The sequence below is a fragment of the Rhea pennata genome, chromosome 3 (genome assembly GCF_028389875.1).
Source record: "Rhea pennata isolate bPtePen1 chromosome 3, bPtePen1.pri, whole genome shotgun sequence".
In the NCBI taxonomy this organism is placed as follows: Eukaryota; Metazoa; Chordata; class Aves; order Rheiformes; family Rheidae; genus Rhea; species Rhea pennata.
The window spans coordinates 100420492-100442968 of record NC_084665.1 but is presented as its reverse complement, the minus strand read 5'-3'; the positions used below and the strand labels follow the sequence as shown (position 1 = coordinate 100442968).

Genomic DNA, 22477 nt, shown 5'->3' with positions numbered 1-22477 from the left:
TCCTGTATTGCCTGTGAGGTAACTATATCCTCATAACAAGAAGAAAAATGTAAACTGTCTAAGGCCTGAGTCTTTTAAAGGTTGTCTTCTCTCCGTAGAATACAATGCAAAATACAATCCCTGTGGAATCCTATCCATATCCAAGTTTGCCAAGTAGCTCTTTCACTTCACTAGTAACGTTCTTAAGAAAAACAAAAATCATAGTTAGATATGTAAGTAAAACAGTTGCAATGATTTTCTTTAAAATTTAGACTTAATAAATAATTGCACTAGTTTACATATGAAACAAAGCTCTCAGTCATCGCTCTGAGGCAAAACTTGGCAATGTGTTTAATAGCCGCCACTGTAACAACTACCCAGTGAATAAAGACTACTCTGAGGAAAAAAGTCATATTCTATCCAAAATTATCAACTTATCCAAGATCTGTGATGAAAATCCAGTTCTCTTATTGTATCTAATTTTATTAAATTGGTAAAGTTTTGGCTGCAATATCCCGTTATTGTAGAAAAAGATTTACAGCAATGCTGCTATTCTATTTTCAGCATGAGTATTCTGATGAACTACAGGACTGTTCTCTGACAGTAATACATACATGTTTATTTGCAAACATTAAAAGGTATGACACTTCTTTTATTCACATCAAAAATGATTTATACGGGATAAAGGAAGCAGTAAAATGTTCCCCTGAAAGTAGAAAAGGAAGATAATATCACAGTCTAATTTTCACTGTACTTCGATGTGCATTACACAGCACTGCTTTTAATTCTATTTCTTTTAGGTACTATATGATTGTAGAGACACTATATTTTTTGCAGATAGCTCATCTTCAGTAATTGAAATGCACTGGTTTTAGTGAATTTGGCAGACAAAAATCTTTCCATCACAGGGCCACAGAGAGTGACACTTGAAACAACCAGGAATATCTTAAGTGATGAGAATGAATAGTTTCTTTCAGCAAGCTAGTACAACGCTGCAGTTTTTTTTATTACCTATGATGTCTGTTCATAATTCTCAACATCTACAGAACAAAGAAAAATCCACACTGCTCATATATACTGTTATAATATTCAGTAATTCCCACATTCTTGTTCTGACTTTGCCAGCTTTCCAGATAGTATTGTTCGAAACTTAACTTATCTCAATGAAAGTCAGTTCCATGAGGACTAAATAATGTTTCCAAAGCTTTAGACAACTGCTGAAAGTTTTCGCTCAAGTCATTGTAAGATTTACTATGGTATTTTACGTCACAGTCGATCAAATTAAATGTTAGCTTCATAAAATATATAAGTTTCCAGACTCACTTTGTCAAATTAGGTATTTGTCAATAATATACATTTAATAAAAAGCAGTATACTTATCACTGCAGAATTTATATTTGCATAACTAATTCAAGTGCATGTGAAGAAATATTGGATGAAAATAAGAAGCAACTTCTAACCAAATCCTTTAGACATCTGTACCATACAGATTTTAAATCCTGAAACAACTTTCCAAACCATTTCCAATCTGTAAAGGTAGTGGAGTGATTAATTGACAACTGCTCATTACATGTGCTGAATCCCATTAATGTTCTGCATTCCTTCTGCTTCAACAGTGAAAATCAGGACCTGATTTTATTTCAGGACCTGAGCAGTCCTAAAATAATCACCATTCTCTGCAAACGAAAGAAGATGCTTCTTCCTTCCTTCCATCTTTCCTCCCTTTCTTTCTAGGCTCTCAAGGAGCACTGGCAATAGAAATGGAAATGTTCTACCCTCCAGCTTTTGACAAAGACTGATCTGAAGATTCAAGCTCCTTTCTGATGGTTGGAGTTGGGAGGAAAAAATCCATAAAACAAGTGCACTCAGATAATGATAGATAATGCAGTTCTGAGTAATGGCAATGATATGGCAGTTTTAATACTCCAGCTGAAACATGCTTTTCTCAAGGTTTTTTTTACAGCATTGAGTGTGCAAGAACTTTTCTGTGAAAATTTTTTGTTAGCACCTGTGCTGGGCTGTTATTCCAATCTGTGGTTCAGGGGATGAGAACAGAGGCAGATTGAGGGGAAGGCAGGTTCAGTAGCATGCCTCTGTCTGTAAAGCAGAGAAAATCCAAATAAATATTCCTACTTTTAGGCTTTATCACGCTACCATTTTTTTTTCCTATAGTTGATGCATTAATGGTTGCCCTGATTTTTCTAGTTACCATAGCAGGTTGGAGAGGCAATAGAAGGGGTCATATAAAAAGGTATTTCAGCTCATGTTGTTGTCAAGATCTGTGCACGTAGCTGCGCTGGCTTCAAGTTCTTTCATGCCTGTATACAGTACTCTGATTGCAAGAGTGAGATCAGGGAACTCCCTGCAGAAGCCCTTATGTTCTAGGGTGACCATCCAAAGAAACGAAAGGACAGTGTGGTTAGGTGTGATGCACACTAACATGAGAGAATAGCACAAGACTTTTGTCCAAGCAGTCCCTAAACTGATGAGTTAGATGCTTCTCGCTTGGAGTAAGATAATCCTAGTTCAGATGAACCCCAAAGCAGAAATAACTGATCAGATCAAATTTTTATGTCCTTTTACAATGGCTCACAGTACTGAGAATGAAAGTGTCGTGCAACAGCATTCCAGAGGGAAAGAATGCACAAAGCTTTCTATGTCCTGATCAAAACTTCAAGTATTGGCTTCTAGCACAGCATCCAGACTGGGAATTTAACCTTTAGATATTGCTTAGAGACTGCTTCAGAGTCTTGTAACACCTTCAATTCTTTTTGCTTTGTAGAAATCACTAGCCCTTCTACTGTGATTTAGGTCTTAGGCTTAGTAAATAAAAAAACTGTTACTCCTAAAAATAAAATATCCAAGGACATTTTGAAATATACATCTGGATTATAAATAAGGAAATAAGACATTTCAAGAATATATCTTGTTATGAGAGAGCAACAAATCCATTCACAGCAGGAACGTACTCTCAGATTAAGAGCAACTACATTGCACTGTGTTTCCATAGCAGTAATAAATTATAGGAGCAAACAGGAAAAAACAAAACAAACCAACAATCTTTAATAGGACTTTCTGATGCTAGCACTACCCCATTTCCATACCAAAACTTGATCTAAAATGTAATATTCTGTTTAATGTTTTATCTCACGACAATTCTGGGAGTTGTTTATGGAAATTTTTGTCAAAATCTCTAACAGCATTGATAATTGGTCATTAGGTACATCTATGTACATTTGCTTGGTAAAACCACATACACGTAGGTCACCATTGCCCCTTCACAAAGATTTTTTTTTTTTTTCCACAAGTATTTGAAGACGATTCACTTCTTATTGGTGATTCAGCTTCCTAAATTAATTTATTAGCAAGACTATTGTGCTCTGATAATATATAGCTCACATCTGGCTTGTCTTTAGACAAATCTGTTCTAGAAACTCCAGTTAAACTAAAATCTGACTTATTTTTCTTCCTGGTATGCCATCTCTTCTTCTCACCTGTCTTTGCTCTTTACCTGTAACACTCTGCAACTCAGGACACTGACTTTTGGTGGTAGAGGTATCTCGTATACAAAACTAAGCACAGTCAGTTTTGGTAGATAATAATTATTTTTTGGCTTCACAATACAAAGGAATTGCCAACAAGTTTGGTTACAAGGCCTGCTGCACCTAGGTTTCTGCCATTTATTTCCAGACAAAACCAGGTACTTTCCCCCTCTGATTTCCTGTAAGATATCCAAATGTAATGGCTATGGTCAGCCTTCATATAGTTTCTTATAAAGGTAAATACTTATATCTAATTCTGAAACTCACATTCTCCTTTCCACACATGGCCATGAAAAGAAACAAGCACCATTTGGAAACAAAGAGCCTGAGAAAACTGCTACCTACCCTATTTTCCTTTCATTTTATCCTGCTTCAGTTGCAGTCACCATTTCTTTTACAGGAGTAACATATTCTGTTATGAATTGCAAGTCAGTAAAAGCAAGAAAAGGCAGGAGCCATGGTACTGCTTTTACCTATCTATCTATATGCCAAGATTTTTCCATTTCCAGTTTCCATTCCAAATAATGCACAATAGCTTCCTTGCCCAAGTGTTTACGTTTGCTATGGATAGATGCTATCAATGAGAACAAATTGTTTCCTTTAAGAACATCATTGAAGTGATGAGCACTGTTTAACAATACTACAGTTTCAAACATTTTTCCCAAGGATGTATAACAGCCCAAACTGGCATAATACGATTTCTCTGCACAAATTTAGTTATCACTCACAGCTAGTGAGATGTAATATCACTGGAATTTACCAGCTGTCCAGCCTAGATGGTCTTCTAGGCAATTATAAATACAGACAATACTAAAATATAAAACTTACCTAATTTGTACTTTATACCAGCGTCCATCATCCACTCTGGCAGTAGTATTGATGTTTCTGACTTCTGCTGCTTCAGCACATAAAAACTGGTACTACAGAGTGGGAAAGGTGCTCTTAGTACATAATTTGTAATAATTAAACTGCTACAGGCTTAGAAACTTGAATTTTAGAAATAGCAAATGATCTCATAAAATCTGGAACATATCATGTCAAGGAAAATTAATGCTACTTTAGAGACCTGGATCAGAAAGTCCATGGTACCAGAAATACAGAAACACACATATATATTTCCTAGCCTGGATGAAAACACTCTCATCTTTGTAGGTTGTAGAATAATGCACTATGGGCCTGATTTGCAAAGAAGCTGACCATCTGTGACCCAGCCAAAATTAACATTGGCCACAGGTGAATTTTACTTACCATTTTATGGCCTCCTTACACTTCCAAACACGTAATGTTGCATGCAAGCTTGAGTATTTAGGAACACCATTTAATTTCCTATACTAATGTGAACAAGCACTTGATTTCATGGTTTGTCTGCTTGTAATTGTAGCTTGATTGTGAGCTTAGAACCATTTGTTCATTGGGCTTTAAATCTACATTTAATAGACCAGTTTTGCGAATGTCTAAGTGAATTCAATTAGTTTTAACATGGCACACTGGGATATCTGAATAGATTTTTGTCAATTAAAGTACTTTCATATTTTATGATGCTTATGATATGTTAGAAAAATATTTTTCTGCATCATTACTTCACCATGAATGCAAGTAAGATGGACCTAAAGCCATCAACATTTTCTAAATCTTGGATAACTTCCTGCCACAACTAATCTCTGTTTGAATAATCATAATATAACAAAACATAACTATATAACAAAATACAGACTAATTTTTCTTTTTCCATTTATCTGCAATTTATATATCTTTTGTCTATGGTCCTGTTCTGTATAACAGGAATATAACTGAAAAACACTGTTCCTAATAGTCGCTCCACAATCCTTGAAGAAGAATATTAGAGCCAAACTTTGGGGAATTTCTAGCAGAAAAGAAGGAGGATGCACTATAAGAAAAGTAGCTTCTCTTTTAAATATCTTTTTATATCCTCTTTAGTATCTATCAATCTCTTCACTATTCCAAGCTATATCTTTTCTTTAGGAAGGAAAGAATAATTTGCCAGAGGTAAATATATTGCAATATACATTCCATTCCTTTATGTTTGTAAAAAAATATATTCCTATTTAGTTTGTCCAGAAAAGCCAAACAAGTGGGTTTTGTGATCCTTTAGAACTAAGAATGAATGTGTTAGATTAAGTAAAAGGCTTCTACTTAGAGCCACACAATAATAATATACACTCTTTTCCCTCACACAGTAAATTTTTCTATAACAAAATTCACTAAGTGCCAGAGCCAATTCCCTCACTATAATTTTAACAAAGTTGCACAAGAGGAAGTTCAGTAAGTAGGTTCAGGCTTTGTAGGTAAAATTAAATCCCTTAATTTCTACTAACTGAAAAGAAAAATATCTAATGTTCTTTATTTATTTTTGTTGTTTAATGTGTACATTTTATGAGACACTCAAACCTCATGATTCAGTTTTTCTCATGCACCCCTCCCATGAAATATCCCATGAGACCTGATTTTGCCTTACAGATGGCAAGTTTGACAACCGTTTTATTTAAAATGTTAAAGAATATCAAGACCTTCAACAGCACATACTGCCTTCTACAGTAGGGAGCAGAAAAAAAATATTGAAATTGTTATAAGATCCCAGACTTCACTTCCGCCTGCTCCACACCATTAGAGTATTTTGATGTGTTACCTGTAAGGTGCTATTCCTGATGAAGAGCTGAATTAAAAAACGTCCTACTGTTTCTGGGCTCTGCTCAATATACAGAAGGAGTCCATGAGGATTATAGGTCTTAAATTCCAAGTGGATGAAGTTTTGTGTGTTCAAATGCAAGCCTTGAAATTCCAGGTAAGAGTCACCATAATAGCGAGCATGACTGAAATCTGTAAATACAATTTACGAAAAATAAAATAAGGGTACAAAGACATTTTTTCTTCTTCCCCCAGAGAGCTTTCTTATTCTGCAAACGCAAGCAGAGGTGTAGGATATTCTTTTATATCTGTTAAGTAAACAGCTATGAATTTGAACATTTATGTTACTTTTCTTCTTTAAAAGACCAGCTCCGAGAATTTCTAAAACTGGACATAAAAGTTTAGGCCAAATTATATTAAATAGGCAACTAGGATAAATGCCTGAAAGGAAAAGCTATGAAGTTGAGTTTTTTGCAATATTCTGGCGAAAGTACTTGGAAAATTTCTAGCAGTGAAGATTTCCTCATTTTGAGGGAATCTTTGTCTCCATGTAGGTCAAAAGTAGTTTTATTGAAGTTAGACATTCAAACGGTTTTTGCTGTAAGAATGAATATATTCATTAAAGAACGAGTCTGAATGTCTTTGCAGAAATGACCCCAAAGTATGGAGAGGGAGGAAGACATTCAGCAACTTAATTATGAACGTGGCATCTTAATCAAATACATCAACTGTTTCTATCCAAAATGAACAAAAGGAAAGGCGGTTAATGCTTGCTAGGGTGATGGAGCATGAACATTTCTATCCTGACTACATTTAGCCTGTCTGTTTTGTTAATCTGGATCCTTATTATCGCCTGCACTCTGGACCATACCTGGCAAGGGCAGATGCATGCACGGTTGCAAACACATCAGATGACATAGGAGTACACTTAAATAAGTGTTTCTTTCCTTTCCTCCCTCCCTTCCTTCTTTCTTTCTTTTCCTTTTTCTCTCTCTTCCTCCTTCCATCTCTTTCTCATATCATATTTTTACAAGAAGAGAATATTCAACACGCATACAGGTACTTGTTCATGCACAGATGCTAAGAAGTTAGTAGCCCGGGCCCCATCTCAAACACATATTCATGCACCTCTTAATTATTTACTTGCTAATGTTCTAACTGAGCTTTAGATAGTACATATACCTGCTCATAAAGAATTAAAAATTAATGTGCTCTTGCACCACACATGTAACGTGGGAGAAGTACTTTAGCTGTTCAGTCATTTTATTTTAGCACCACTGCAATATTTCAATGTTTGCACAAGCAGAATATGCTTTAGTTTCACTTGAAGAATGGCACAGCATACACTTATTTCTTTGATTGACTTTATGCAACAGAAATAAATTTAAAGAAATATTAACAACTCACTTGTTAAAAAAAAAGTGTAACAATATGAACCTAGATGTGATGCATAACACAGTAAGTGAATGATTATATTTGCTTGGCTCAAATTTCACTGAATTATTTTTAAAGCATTGATTTTGAGTATCTTGGAAGGCCACAGATCATATTTCTATTTTCTATAACAAGTAAAATTTTCATCTGTTCTAACACAAACTGCAACAGCAAATACATAAACATGAATGTTTAAATTCTGAACATCAGTCATAATGAGATAAATTACATACTATTACTACTGCTCTATTAAAACGCTATTTACAAAGTTAGGTTTGGAGTCACCACTGTAGTTGTAGTCAAATCTTGAACACAACTCTTTCTAACAAACTGCCACGAAGTGCTGGGAAAAAAAAAAAAAAAAAAAAAAAAAGCCACAAACCAGTTATATATGTACATATGAACATACATATACATACATACAACATGAAGTAAAAGAAATCAAAAATTTCAGACAATACTAATCAATGAACTTCATAATTTTAAATGTTTTTAATCTTTAAAAATTCTGCTTTGAAAAATCCACCAGTATGTGTAAATTTCAGAAACAATTAAAAATATGCAAAACTTGCATATAAAAAATTCTTATTCTTCTTTTTTCCAGGCAGAACAATTTCTCTAAGGGCAGTTACTGCTCTAGAGGATTTCCTCCACTCCTTATTAGTTTGCTTTCCTGATTTCTCTACTAAGCATTAATCCTTTCACTCATTCCACTCACCCTAAACTGCCCCTGCATGTGGTTTTGCTCTTCCCATGGACCCACTAGCGTCTCCTCACACTCCTAAGATGCTGACATTTAAATAACCATTTTCTTGCCTCCATTTAGGAGTTCAGCATGGCTGAAAGACAGCGAAGCTGCACAGGCATCTCTTTCCAGCAGTCCTGATTCCTTCTTTCCCTTCTCAGTGTTTTGCCTTGCTCAGCACACTCAACTAAGGGGTACGTGAGGATAGGTAAAAGTTATGTCAGTTCTTTGCTGGCATAAAGCATCTGACCACCCAGAAAGCGTGCTATATGGAAGTGAAATCTCATCATGCAAATAGGGAAAAAAAAGGGAGGGGGGAAGCAGTTTACTTAGGATTCCTGAAACTATAATCTAAGTCTGGTACCTGAAGTGAGAATGGGATCTTTTATTACATTTCAAAAAATACCTAACAAGCAAAAGCTGTTGGTGTCTACTTTCAGTTTTCTATCTATAATTATACTCAGCATGCAGAGCACTGCAGACAGCCACCATGCTTTACTCTCCCCGACATCCTTTTAACTTCCTATGGTCACAAGTCATGCTACCTTGCAAGACAATACACTCCATTATTCCAAGGGTTTGGGTCCAGTTTGGCTTCCTAAGGGAGATATATTCCTGCTGCTAATGAGAAAGCTTTTCAAAGCAATCAACTCAGTAGTAAAAATATTGCAACAGTCCTCTATGTCCATATATATGGAAAGAGTTAATGAGAGAAAGCACTCAAGAATATTTAGTGAGTGCCAGGGTTTTGTGAAACCAATGAAAATGTGCTGCTTGAATCATGTAAATGGCTAAATTTCTTCACACAATAGCTATTAACAAAAAACACCCCTGTGTTTTTTCCTATAAAGAAAGATTCTCATATTATTTGTAGCAGTATATAATCCATTTTTATAGAACATAGGCTTTGCTTATAATCCGTCTACTGCACTTACATGTAGCTTTTTCATTTGACCTCTAAAGCTGGCTTCCTAGATTGTTATTTGTCCTAAAACAGAGCTCTCATAACCCAAGCCTTTCAGAAAAAAAAGAAACAAAAGCAAAACCCCAAAACCTGCATTTTGTCTTTCACTCTGAATGTCTAACACTTGCTTTCCTAAGAAGCTAGAAAGCCCTTTGGCCTATTAAATCTTTTCAGTTGTAGCTTGCTCCCCTGTGTATGTACAGCTCTCCACTTTCTCTGTTTACAGGAATTCACATTAATGTCAGAATGTTAAAAGGTTTGAGACCTTGCCGTAGCGGAAAGCCTACGCGGACAGTTCTGCACCCTAGCCGACTGGCAATCTTCATTAACTCTTGCCTGTGTCTGAAGTATTTCCTCAATTCCAACCCGAGCTTCAGTGGGCTGAGCTTCAGGATTGAAAGCTTCAAATTTAAAACTTCTTGAAAGCTCGAAGGCTTTAAGTCTTTTTTTTTTTTTTTTTTTTTTTTTTTTAAGGCAGGGGGAGATAATCAACATTCTAAATATGCTCCTCAACCTTTTGGAGGATGAAGCTTCTGTCTCCGGATATTTATGTCTAACGCATACTCTGCACTTTGCACAGGTTCAGGCACAGAGAAGATTGTAACAAATGCTTTTGTTCTTTCTACTGCTATTCTCTTTTTATTATGATACACCATAGATAAAACTATAAACCTGATAAAGCTATCCTTTCTTTTCCTCTGGTGGACACATTTTTTACATTATTCACTATTGTTTTAATTAGAAATATCTCACAACATTCAATGAGATGGTATAGTTGCCTGTGGGAAGTACTTTCATGAAAAATATGAACAATTTCTTTATTTGGAAAATTTATTTTCAGTAAAGAGAGAAAGGTTTCTTACAACAGCATGTAACAGTGGTCATAAGAATGTTACATTTGTTTAAGCTGGGGGAATTGTAGGTGGGAAAAAGAGTTTCAGAAAAGTGAAACGAAAGCGCTGTAAGAAGGCTTATTTCACTGGGTCAGCTACGGAACCATCGAGCCCGGCAGGCTACTTGCAGCAGCAGCCAAGAGCAGGTGCTTGGGGAACAGCCTGTGAAGAGCAATCCTCCTCCTAGCACGGCCGCGTAGCTTCCAGCCATAACAGCGCGGTGCCCTCCTAAGCCCAGTGCACAGACCAGCATACCAGATATCCACTAGCAGTGTCTCCTCCCGTGAGTTCATCTAATGGGCAGGCCAAAACCATAAGTGCAAACACACGTAAAATGCAGACACTTTCCGTTAAGGCATTGCACCATTTAAAGCATGCCCCGCTTGTTCTAAAACCGGCTGGTTGTTAAGGCAACGAGTCATCCCACAGCGCTTATCTGCTGCTGAAGAGCCATCTCCCCACTCCTCCTGCCCTCAGACACCACTTCCTGCAGGGATGGGTGGCAGCAGCGTGGGGTGCCCTCCACATGCTGTGGTGGCGGTGGTGGTGGTGAGGGGAGAGGTGGGCTGGCTGTGCATGGCGGAGGAAAACGAGAAGAGCAATGGAGGGTGTTTGCAAAAAGCGTGAGGAGATGACAAGCTTGGGGACACAAAGCAAGGCAGAAGGGTCAGCTAGAGGCCATGGTCACGCTGGAGCAGAAGGTGGCAGTTGGATGGGGAAGGCTGGCAGCTCGTGACCTCTGGCAACAGGAGCTGATGGACCTACAGACTGGCAGCTTCGTGATATAGTGCCCTGGGCATGGCTGAGGACAAACAAGACCTTTCAGAGGATTCCTCAGAGCCAGCTGAACCCAAACCTTCTGTCTGCAAAAATGAGAAAGGCAAGTAATATGTGTACTGGAGACCCCTTTCTACCAGGTTGGGAGGCTGGCCAGCTTGCCAGGGTAGCCCCAATCTGCCAACCCCACCCAGCATCTCTGGAGGCTTGTTGTTTGTCAGGGGCCAGGGTCGGGGAGGATGCAGAGGGGGGTGTGAGGTCTGTCCAGCCACACACTGCTTACCCCTTGCTTCTCATCCATGTGATCACTGACAACATTGCCAGGGCAACCAGAAGAATAGCAGGAGTAACTGCAGAGCTCTGGGGACTGGGGTGGATGGTGGCCTGCCGGCCTAGCAAGCGTCTCTTCAATCATTCCAGTGAAGTGGAAAGGTTCAACCAGCAGTGGACTCATCCAATGGGTCAACACTTGTGGCTGGTGTTGCAGGTAGAACTTTGCTTCTGCAGCTTCTTTGAGGAGTGGCAGCTGCTGAGCAGGGATGACAGGAGGGACAAAAGTGTCTGCTTGCTAACCCGATGAGGGGGGCTTTAGACCAGGTATGCTGGGATAGGGTTATCATAACCTGCAATGTGAAGGCATAAGGGCAGATGTATGTGGGGAACAGCATGATAGGTAAAGGTCTCAGTTCCCCTGTAAAAACAGCATGACTTGACAGGAGAGCATCTCAGATGCCTGTATACTAATGCACACAATACAGAGAACAAGCAGGAGGAATTAGAAGTCCACACACAGGTGCAGATTTACAACCTCATTGGAATTTTGGAGACAAGATAGGATAGCTGTCATGGCTGGAGTGCTGCAGGGGAGGGATACAGGCTCTTCAGGAAAGGCAGGGTAGGCAGACATGAAAAAGGGGTTGCACTCTTTGCAATTAGATGTTGTGCTCAGATGCATGGAACTTTGCCTTATGGCAAGTGATGAAGTAGTTGAGAGCTTGTGGGCAAGGATTAGAGTACAGACCAAAATGGATAGAGTATAGACTGCAGCGGATGTTGTAGTGTCTGCTACAGATCAAGAGGAGGAGGCAAATGAAGCCTTCTTTAGGTTGCTAGAGGAAGTTCCACAGTAACTGGCCCGTGTACTCACAGTTACGCTAGTATCTGCTAGCAGGGGCAGTATGGCTGGGTATAAGTAATCCAGGAGATTTCTTGAAGTGATGCTGAAGACAATTTCTTGATGCAGGTGACCAATGAACCAACCAGAGGAGGTGCTGCTCACAAACAAGGAAGATGTATTGGATGATGTAAAGGTCAAGGACAGCCTTGGCTGTGCTTACAATGAGATTGCAGAGCTAAAGATCGCAAGGGGAATGAGTAAGATAAATAGCAGAATTACAACCCTGGTCTTCAAAAGAACAAACTTCAGCATCTTCAGGGACCTGCTTGGCAGGATTCTGTGAGAAACAGCCCTGAAGGGCAAAGGGGCCTAGGAAGGCTGGCTAATCTTAAAGGGCACCTCCTCAGAGCACAAGAATGTCCGTGTCAATGTACAGAAATTCAGGCAACTGTGGCTGTAGGTTGCATGGATTAATACGGAGCTCCTGTCTAAGTTCAGACACGAACAGGAAATAAACAGAAAGTGCAAGCAAGGACAGGCAACTCGGGAGGAACATGGGGACACTGCCTGCACTTGTAGGAATGGGGGCAGAAAATCCAAAGTCCAGGTGGAGTTGAAATCAGCAAAGGTCAAAGGAGAAAAAAAAAAGGTTTTTATAAGTATATTTGCAGCAAAAGGAAGGCTAAGGAGAGTGTGGGCCATTACTCCGTGGGACAAGGTCTCTAGTCACAAATGATAGCAGTAAGACTGAGCTACTCAGTGACTTTTCCTCAGTTTTCACTGGCAAGGCTTGTTCTCTGACGTCCCAGGTCCCTAGGCCTCCTAGGAGAGTCCGTGGAATGAAGCAGTACCCATATTAGAAGAAGAAAGATTTAGGCATCACTTAACACACTTGGGCATGCATGAGATGGGCCAAATGGGGTGAATTCCTGGGTGCTGAAGGAGCTGATTGATGATAGCGTGAGGACTCCCTGCAGTTTTTGAAAGGTCATAGCAAAAAGGCAGATGTCACACTAATCTTCAATAAGGGTATGATGGAGGATCCAGGAGACTACAGGCTGGTCACCATTACCTCAGTCCCTGGCAAGGTTATGGAGCAAATAGCTTAGAAGCTATTTCTAAATACATCAAAGACAAGAAGGTGATTGAGAGCACCCGGCATGGGTTTACGAAGGGCAAATCATGCCTGACCAACCTCATTGCTTTGTATGATAAGGAGACTAAATCCCTTAAAGACATTGTGTCAAAGGACTGCAGGTAGCTTGGTACAGAATTGTAAGAAAATTGTCTAAACTGCTATTATATATATAGCAAAAGTTGTTAGCTTCAGTGAGAATCACAGTTCTGGAATCTGTGGCACAGTTCAGTCTTCCAGGCTACTGTAATCTAATCTGCATTTCATGAAGCACTGATAACACAAAAGACTACCAACCTTGCAAAGTAAGATGAATTTCTCTCAAGAAAACATGGTGGTATATAAATGACAAGCTGTGCAATCACTGACACTTCATGTGAAGAAAAAGCAGTACAAACTTTGCTAAGAATTACTTGCAGACAAGAAGTCAGGAAAATATATTTAATTAGCACTGCCCACCATTTCTTTCTTTTATGACTATTCATACACACCATTCTTTTAATTTACAAGAATATCTGTAGAATGTTGAAGTTTAGCAAATACTCCTGGAGAGATTAGTGCTGGTAATAATTCCGCAGTGATGTTGAATTGAGTTATTTCATTCTTAATTTATAATTCTTCAATTCTCTGATTAAGATGGCATGAGGCAACCTCAACAATGTTTCTTTACTAGGAAACACTAATTTTGGCCTTGTTTCTCCACTTCTTGAGGAATTGCTTTGCAGGAGGAAAATACATGGACAAAAATTAAATTTCAATAACATTACTTAATCATGAAGTTGACTATTGAAAAAAGGGAGGAAGAGATTTTCACAAACAATTTCTCAATGTGAAAGCTGCTTAGTGGGAGTTCCATTTCTAACTAGAATTTATGTCTTTAATAAAATAATAGCATTCAACACCCTGGAGAAGATTTTCAAACAATGAGTCTATTGTCAATTATAGTTAAACATCTTGTCAAAACTGCAGTGTATCCAACCTGTGGACTTAACACCTTTAAATCATTCCAAACACTTGAATGCTGTTTGCACTTGCCTCATTCGCTCTTTTTACTCTACAGTTGTGTTTGTACCTAGATCATATTTGATATTGGGAATTCAGTTTTTCCAGATATGCATTACCTTCTCTATGCTAACAAAATATATATATACACAGTTTTGCTCTCTGATATTTGTCTCCTCAATAGAAAAGTTATATGAGCCAGTGTGAATATTTTTCTTCAAAAATGAAATATGGTCTCCATGAGAACAGTTAGCGGACTACAGCTCATGCCCTATGAGGAGAGGCTGAGGGAGCTGGGCTTGTTTAGCTTGGAGATGAGATGGCTTTGGGGGGACCTATCATCAGCCTGCCAGTTACTAACTAGGAAGGTTATGGAGATGGACCCAGGCTGCTCAGACATGCACCGCAGGAGAACGACAGAGTGTGGTCATAAATTGTAACAAGTAATTTACTGCAGTGGAAGCATGTTTTCTGTCTTAACTGTTAAAAGAGTTCATACCTCTCCAGTTTTGTGAACTCTGCCAGAAACTAAAAGCATGGTGAATCGATAATATTAGTGGTATGATGCCTTTTTTTCTGCCTCTTTCAGAGTCTTCTGTGTCAGGTGGTCTATGGAAGTAGCATTTTTTTTCCCCTCCAACTCTTCATATGCTGAAGATATCTCAAGTTTAATTTTTCTTAAAATTTCTATGTTTATGTATCTTATGTCCAAATACTGAACTTCTTTGAGGTTTTGCATTTAATGAGTCCAATATAGTGAGGCCAATCAGTCCAGTGAGTCTCAGAGTCATTGCATTTTAAGTTCTATTCTTTATTCTTGTAAATACATTAACATATTTCATTTTCTTTCTATTTGTAATCAGTAATTTAAAGTTTTTGTTTTATTTTCAAATGAATATCATGTTCTTCTATACGTTTTACTTAGCCTTTTCAACTGAAGTACCTTAAAGAGAGAAGAGAGCAGTGATTTTTATCCATTATTTCTATTTCTATTGCAGATGCAATGCTCTTACACTGTGATATGTCTCACCTTTGGTTCCACCTAATGTGCCCACAGTTATGGTGAACCTGTGTTTTATTCTGTCAGAATTCTGTGTTGCATGACTAGCAGAGAATTATAGTTATGTTTTTCTCTCAAAGTTGAAATGTTCTCTAATGTGGCATGCTATACAGCAATAAAACATGGTTAACATCCAGAACTCTTTCCAGTGGAGCCCATAAGCAGCTCTCAAACAAAGAAAAACAACAGTTATGAATAAACCCTCGTTATTATTCCAGTGTCATGCTTACACAGATCTGAATGCTCTGCAAAATTCTTCCAAAGGAAAAACATGATGATTTTAGAGCTCCTATAATGTCTCACAGCACCTATACTGCTCATAACATCCATACAGCCCATCTAAATGTACACAACGCGCACATGCATGAATGTACATGTTGGTTGATGTACAGCCAGCTCCCTCAAAGAGAGAAATTCAGACCCCAGAAAGCAGGAATTTCCTTCCTTTTTCCCACCACTATTGCATAGCTTTCCTGTGCATGCCTGAGTCAGGTCTGTTGATCCATATTTTGATTTTTAACTCCTTTAGGCAGAAAAGTCAGTCTGTGGTTCACATGAGAATGTGTGCCCCTTTTGGCTGTTTACAGGGAGATCTGTGCTTACCCCCTCTGCTCACCCCATAATGGGGACAATTGATGCATTTTTTCCCTATTTTTCAGTTTCCATTCTGTTCAGGAGTGATAAAATACAATTGGAAACAAACAACAAAAAAATCAATATGTACCAGATTTTCTTACACAATACATTTTTCAAATGATTTTCCAAAAAGGATATATGTGAACAGCGCAGATCTTTAGAAACCAGATAGATGTAAGGTATCCATGCATACCACACAGACTGAAATCCAGAGATTTCTAATCATACAAATAACAACGCTCTGTTGAGACTTAATATATGGGAAGTGCAGCGAAAACTCCATTCAAAAAATTTTAAAATGGCTCTTGTTCCTTTTATGAAAGGTAATATGCTTTATGGTGCTTGTAATAATAATGGACTGGTTCAGGTTTATTATGTTTCTTTATATGCATTTTACTTACAATATCATCAAAACCACTATAAACATCAACAACATTTTTAAAAGTTATTAATTATTTTTCAGTTTTTCAATACTAAGTATTATAAAAGCCAGTACTACAAGAAAACAAACAAGAAAACTACAAAAAGAGAATATTATCAGCTATTTATACTTATTATATCTGATTCTTTTCAGTTATGACCTTTAATATAAAACAGTTGGAATTAAGGGTTCTAATTCTACTATATGCTGACTCCATAAATGCGTTCATTTAATTTTTATACAATTTAGTGTTTTCAGGACAGCTAAAGAGACATTTATATATATATATATATTGTGTGTGTGTGTGTGTGTGTATGGGAGGAATATTGGATATTATCTTTTTTTTCTAAAAGTATATATGAATCAGTTGATAAATTAGTTGATCACTACACGTTTAAAAATAACCATTTACCTACAGCTGTTCACACACATACAGATTGCAAAGAACTGAGACAATTTTGAATCTTGTCCCCTCCCCACCAAACTCAGGAAAAACTTGCTATTCTCAGAGTTTCTTACAACTAGAGGTTGAACAAGCAGAGCAGGACTCATTTTAACCTCAACTATTATTTAAAGTTCGCAGTCAATATTAATGGTCACAGCACGTACATAATATGACTTAAAAATATCCTTTACAGTATTGCAGGTTACTCTGGAAGACAGTTATATCCACATTATTCAGAACAGATAATGGACAGGAATAGCACAATAATAAAAATCTTTCAATTCTTTGTAAGAACTCCACACTGAAAGCACATAGTTTTAATTCTTTTTATAAGGCAAGAAAAGATAGCTCAATAATCATTCTCTTTTCCCCCAACAATGCTGAATCAGTCACTTAAAGAATATTATTCTATGACTAGAAAATAAATAAAAAAGAAACCTGTGAAATTCAGAACAAAATAATATTTCCATCTGGCCAAATCCACTAGTAGAATAGATGAATTTTAAAAATTTTCTTTATGGTATTTTTTCCCCCTAATGTACCCACCCACACACTTCCCTCCATCCCCCAAAAAGAAGAAATCACTGTAAAAAGATAGACTACCTGCCTATTTGGTGGTGTTTGAAAGTGGGATTTCACAATAATATTCTGTATTCTATGAGTTCACTTGTAATAAGAATGCGTGCACGCTATCTAACTTAGTACAAGGTAACAGGACTCTCTCTGAATAATTTGTTGTGTTAGGCATGGATCCAACATCTTGATTTAGCAATTCAGCTCAAATGTGCTTAGCGCAGCCCTGATATTGGAGAAGTGATGATCAGAAGAGTTGATGAGAAGGACTCTCAAAAGGGCGTGCTTCCTCCTGATTCTGGAGAAATTCTGACGGAGTTCTAAGACTAAAACTACACTCGTCCTGAAAGCAGTTTCTCCCCCAGTTACAAGTAAAATACTGTACGAGGATGTTACTGTAGGGTTTGCACAGTAACTATGTTTGTTCTTAATAATTTATAGTAATTACTTTTACCTAGAAAGGGCACACAGATCGCTTAAAATGGCAACTCGATTTTATCTTCTGTGTATTTATAAGTGAATACTCTGTATTTACTGCAGTTGCAACTTTGCAGAAGCCCAAATTTGCCCAGGAGGTTGGCCAGCGTTGCAATTTAATTGGTCAAATGCACATCTCTGTCTTCAGCATGCCTTGTTTGGGCCACCACCATGTATGCCATCTCTCCAAACGGTCCCAAAACTGGGACTGGCGTACTGGAGGTACTGGGCAGGTATGTCAGATGCAGAATCCCTCTTTATATCTTGGACATACCGGATATGAAAACAGTCCAGACTGCAGCGGTACTGTTAAACGTGAATAATATGCACACTAGTGCTTTACCAAGCTGTCTTTACAAGCAAGACTGATGTGGTTGCTCCTGAAAAAGGGAAGTCATAGTGTTATGAAATAATTCAGCAGCTTGTTCTGGTCAAGTTCAGAGTGACCATACGATGTCTTACACAGAATACCGAGTATAGTCTTCCGTATCTCCCTGCTTTCCCTTCTGCTAAATGATTTTGCAGTGAAACTGTGGGGCTGTCTTATGAATGCAGTACTAAAGTGCTCAACTAAGAAGGTGATGAGCGTTATTTTTACCTCCCTCCTCACCGTTTGCTGAGCAGCAGGCACCCACAGGCTGTCTCGTGTGCCATATGTGTTCCTTCCCCGCCTAGCTTGGGAGTCCTTGGTGGCAAAACAGCAACAAAGTCAGTCAGTCAGTGTTAAAAACACCCTTATCATTCACAGTATTGACTTTCTGAATGATGCCCAGTTAAAGAGCTGTAAGACAGGTGAATACAACATCACATTTTCTTTTTCCTCTCTGAGTCACAGTGATGTAGGATCTACTAATGTAATGTAATGTTTTCAGCACCATGAAAACAGATGCTGGCATGAATATTTAAAATACAAATAAGGAATGAATCACTAATAACACCACAGACCAATGTCATGCCACATAAAATTCAGTGGTGTTTTGAAGGTCACACAAATGAAACTCTGATTAAAAACAGGATCAGGAAATTTGATAGATATCATTTATGACATGTAGCCTATAAGAGTATTCCACAACTCAAAACCTAAAATAGATGATTCACAAATTATGTGCTAAAAGGGGTCCCAAAATTTGCCTCCTGCTTTGCATGTTATGTAGTCACTTGCAAGATATAAATGCAAAATTCTTATCAGATAACATTTTAATGTGTGAACTGGCAGCTCAAAAGATGTGTAAGATTCAAACTCAGAGGTAGCTCTGTTTGGGTAATTTATTTCAAAATATACATTTAAATTAATTTCTATGATGAAAAATTAAGTTCATATTCAGAATTATCTGGTGTAAGCACTGTAGAATAATTTCCTGTGCAGAAGAACCTACAATGCAAAAGGAAGTCTTTGCATAAACATTCTGTAGCAAAGATTTTGCATGAATCATGAAGATAGGATTCAAGCACACAAAGACAAGACATCTTCCAAAATCGCAAGCTATGTGGGATTTTTCTGTGGTGAAGAAAAAGTAAATTCTTGTTGCTTCCAAGTAAATATATTTGTTTGTCTATTACTTGATCAGTAGTGTCCTTGGTTTAAATGCAGTTTGTAATCTGAAGAAAATAGTTTGTGATTGGGATAGAAGCTTTCAAAACAAGGATTTTGGGAAAGTTTCCCACTTTTTATCATGACATAGAGTAAATGGCAAAGTTAACTGAGAAGATATGGCTGAATGAGATAAATGGTTTAAAATGCTAGTTAACTAGCAATCAGAGTTGTCAAAAAAGAACAGTTATCCATAATCCTCTATTTTTGAAGTTAAAAAATAAAGGCAAAATAGGTAAAGATGGTTGCTCTGAAGGTAAGGCAGACAATTAAGATGGCAAGATAAAGACTTTGCTTTTGTGAGAAATACATAAAATTTGATTATATTACGAAGGTCCATATTTACATGTGAAGCTTTTTCAGTAGATCTCAGAAAAGAAGATCTGAGGACTACAATAAAATCTGGAAATGCTGGTCATATTTAGAATTGATCCAGAGACATATATGGAGCAGAAAAGACATTGGAAGAAGACATGCAGCCACAAGCACACGTGTGCCAGGTAAGAAACTAGGAAGTTACTGTGACCAACAGAAGCAGGTAATGATGAAGAAAAGACAGGAAAGGAGCCTCGCCTCTAAAAGAGAGATAAGAGGTGAAACAAGGAGTAAGAGCTAAGAGGAGTTAGGACACTAATGGAACAGACTTGCAATCTGAAGAGGAATATGCATGGCATTTTTGAAATTGTGAAAAAGACAAGGCAGGAGTATCAGAAGTTGGTGCAAAGTGTTATAGCACCTGGCAGTCTGAAACAAGAAACCAATCAGTTTAGCATGTAGAACATGCTCACATTTGTACTAAAGTAAGGTGGGACAAATAAGGACAGACATCACATCACACACATAAAACAGCAACAGCTCTTCTCACATTCATGGAATGGTGTTGACTCTTCCGGAGTCAAAAGGACCCCAAATCAGCTCTAGATATCTAGTTTTTAAAAAGATCTTTGCCTACAAAGGGATCTGAAGGGACCGCCAAACATTCTGCCTGGTAGCACTATTCAACTGAATGCCTTCAGACATCTTAGAAATTCAGGATGATCATAAGTGATGTACAGAAAAGAAAATGGCAAACTAAACTTTAAAATTAATCTCTGTCAGTTTGGAATTGTTTACCACCTCCCTAATTCTTTAAGTGCAACAGTTACTTCTCATAATCAAGAGAGAATTAGAAAGATGTTGAATAAAAATAGTATCTACGCTTGATACTGCTTATTTCTAAGACAAAAATTAAATGAGTCCTCAATTTTTACTTTCCAGGGAATAAAATTACTTTTAGGACTGTGTAAGGGGAAAAAAAAAAATCTTTGTTATGTACTCGTGTTCTTACCATAAGCAAAACATCTCCTTTTACATCAGATGTATATTCACACATTAGAAATTTGAAGTCTTACTCTATTTTTATGATGTAAGTCATCCACTTCTCCTGAATACTCTCCTAAGAGGATTCCATTTAAAATTCTGTACTTCTTTTCCCATATATCTTTCATTATAAAACAAACAAAAAAAAAACTTAAAATTTGAAATCCTACCTGTTTCTCTGTTCAGATGTTGCACCTACTTTTACCAAAAAGTGCAGAAATCCTCTTTACTAATGTACTTATTACTCAGTCATTCTCTTGCTCTACTCCGGTCTGTGGAGCTAGAACATGGAAATTACTCCATAGCTTAAGACATTGGTACAGAATTCGTGCTGTTTTTACACAATTCTTGTCTATCCGAAAGGACTGTGCTTCCAGTGCCACAGTATCCACAAGCTGTCCCCCTCCAGGGACTTACTGCAGAGTAGTGGCATGGCTCTGTGTTGCCATTTAGCAATTCACTTAAAATGCAAATCTTCTGAACTCCTCAATCACTTTAAAAAATAACCTCTTCCATTACTAGTTTATCATCGCATTTCATATGGGTATGAAAGTTTATTCTGTTCAAATATATTGCTACAGCACTAAGTGTCAAAAAGAAAAAAGAAAAGAAAATTAACAATTATTTACGCTTGAGGCACTTCCTCAAAGACAGTACAGATTCAGAATTTTAGTATCAATTAAAAGAATCTCTTGGTCAAAGGGTGTGTCATCCTATTTATCCATACAAAAACTGGAAAGTAACTCTGATCGCCTTGTCTTCTCTTCTAGCCAGTGGAGAGGAATGCCCCACTGGTAGCTCACCACTTTACAAGACAAATCTCTAAAAGACCGGAATGAAAACACCCTGAAAATGCTTATTTTTCTACTACTGACTACATAAAGATCCTAGATGACCATCTTGTATTAGCTACTTAGAGTTTGTGATATTGAATACAGAAGGTGTCCTGCCCACCTGCTGGTTTTTTGGGGGGTTGGTTATATAAATTTCTGAGCATTCAGGTAGCACATCCACTACAACCGCAAGTCTGCTTTATGAAGAGCCCCTTACTGTTATGAATCTGAACGGACCAGATGCATATAATTTCAACTCATGTATTTCCTAATATGCCTACTCACTTTTAAAATAAAAATTGGATATCGGTATGCTGGCTAGAGAGGAATCATTGTGTAAACTTGACACTCACTAGTTACATAATTTTCTGTTACAGTTTGTATTACTGAAATGATATTACCTAGATAGAAAACAATGTATTTTCTGTATTTCTGCATACCATTATTATTTAAAAACAAAGTTCTGTTCACTTTGTAAACAGAAAGAATATAAAATGCCATCTTACCTATTTCTGACAGTTCCATACACCAAAAAATGTAAATATCAGGACAAAAATATCTGAGAAATTTAAGGAAAGACTTAGGTATTCAATTACAGTTTGTGTGGGAGCTGGAAATAGTCACATTTCACAGCCAAGCCCATCCAGAAACCTCTGTTCTTAGTTGCGGTTGTTTGGAAAGGTTACTTGTTTATTCAGTTTTCTGCCTGGTCTGGTAATACACTGAGTACTTCCAGCTAAGTGTACTTGTTAACTGTGACAGAAATCCAAAATTCACCTCAGGTAAGCCTAGTGTTTACCTGTCCCATATAAAACAGCATTTAAGAAAAACGACATTGTCCCTGATGC

General features: G+C 37.5%; 1 protein-coding gene across 1 annotated transcript in view; it reads right to left on the bottom strand.

Moving 5' to 3' along the window:
* The window catches only part of EYS (eyes shut homolog), an 872934-nt gene that overhangs the window by 295334 nt on the left and 555123 nt on the right, over nucleotides 1-22477 (bottom strand). The window contains exons 34-35 of the mRNA XM_062573097.1: nucleotides 6169-6359; nucleotides 4350-4441 (exon numbers count right to left, since the gene is read on the bottom strand). Coding sequence (XP_062429081.1) covers nucleotides 4350-4441; nucleotides 6169-6359 — 283 coding nt within the window. The remainder of the gene's footprint in view (nucleotides 1-4349; nucleotides 4442-6168; nucleotides 6360-22477) is intronic.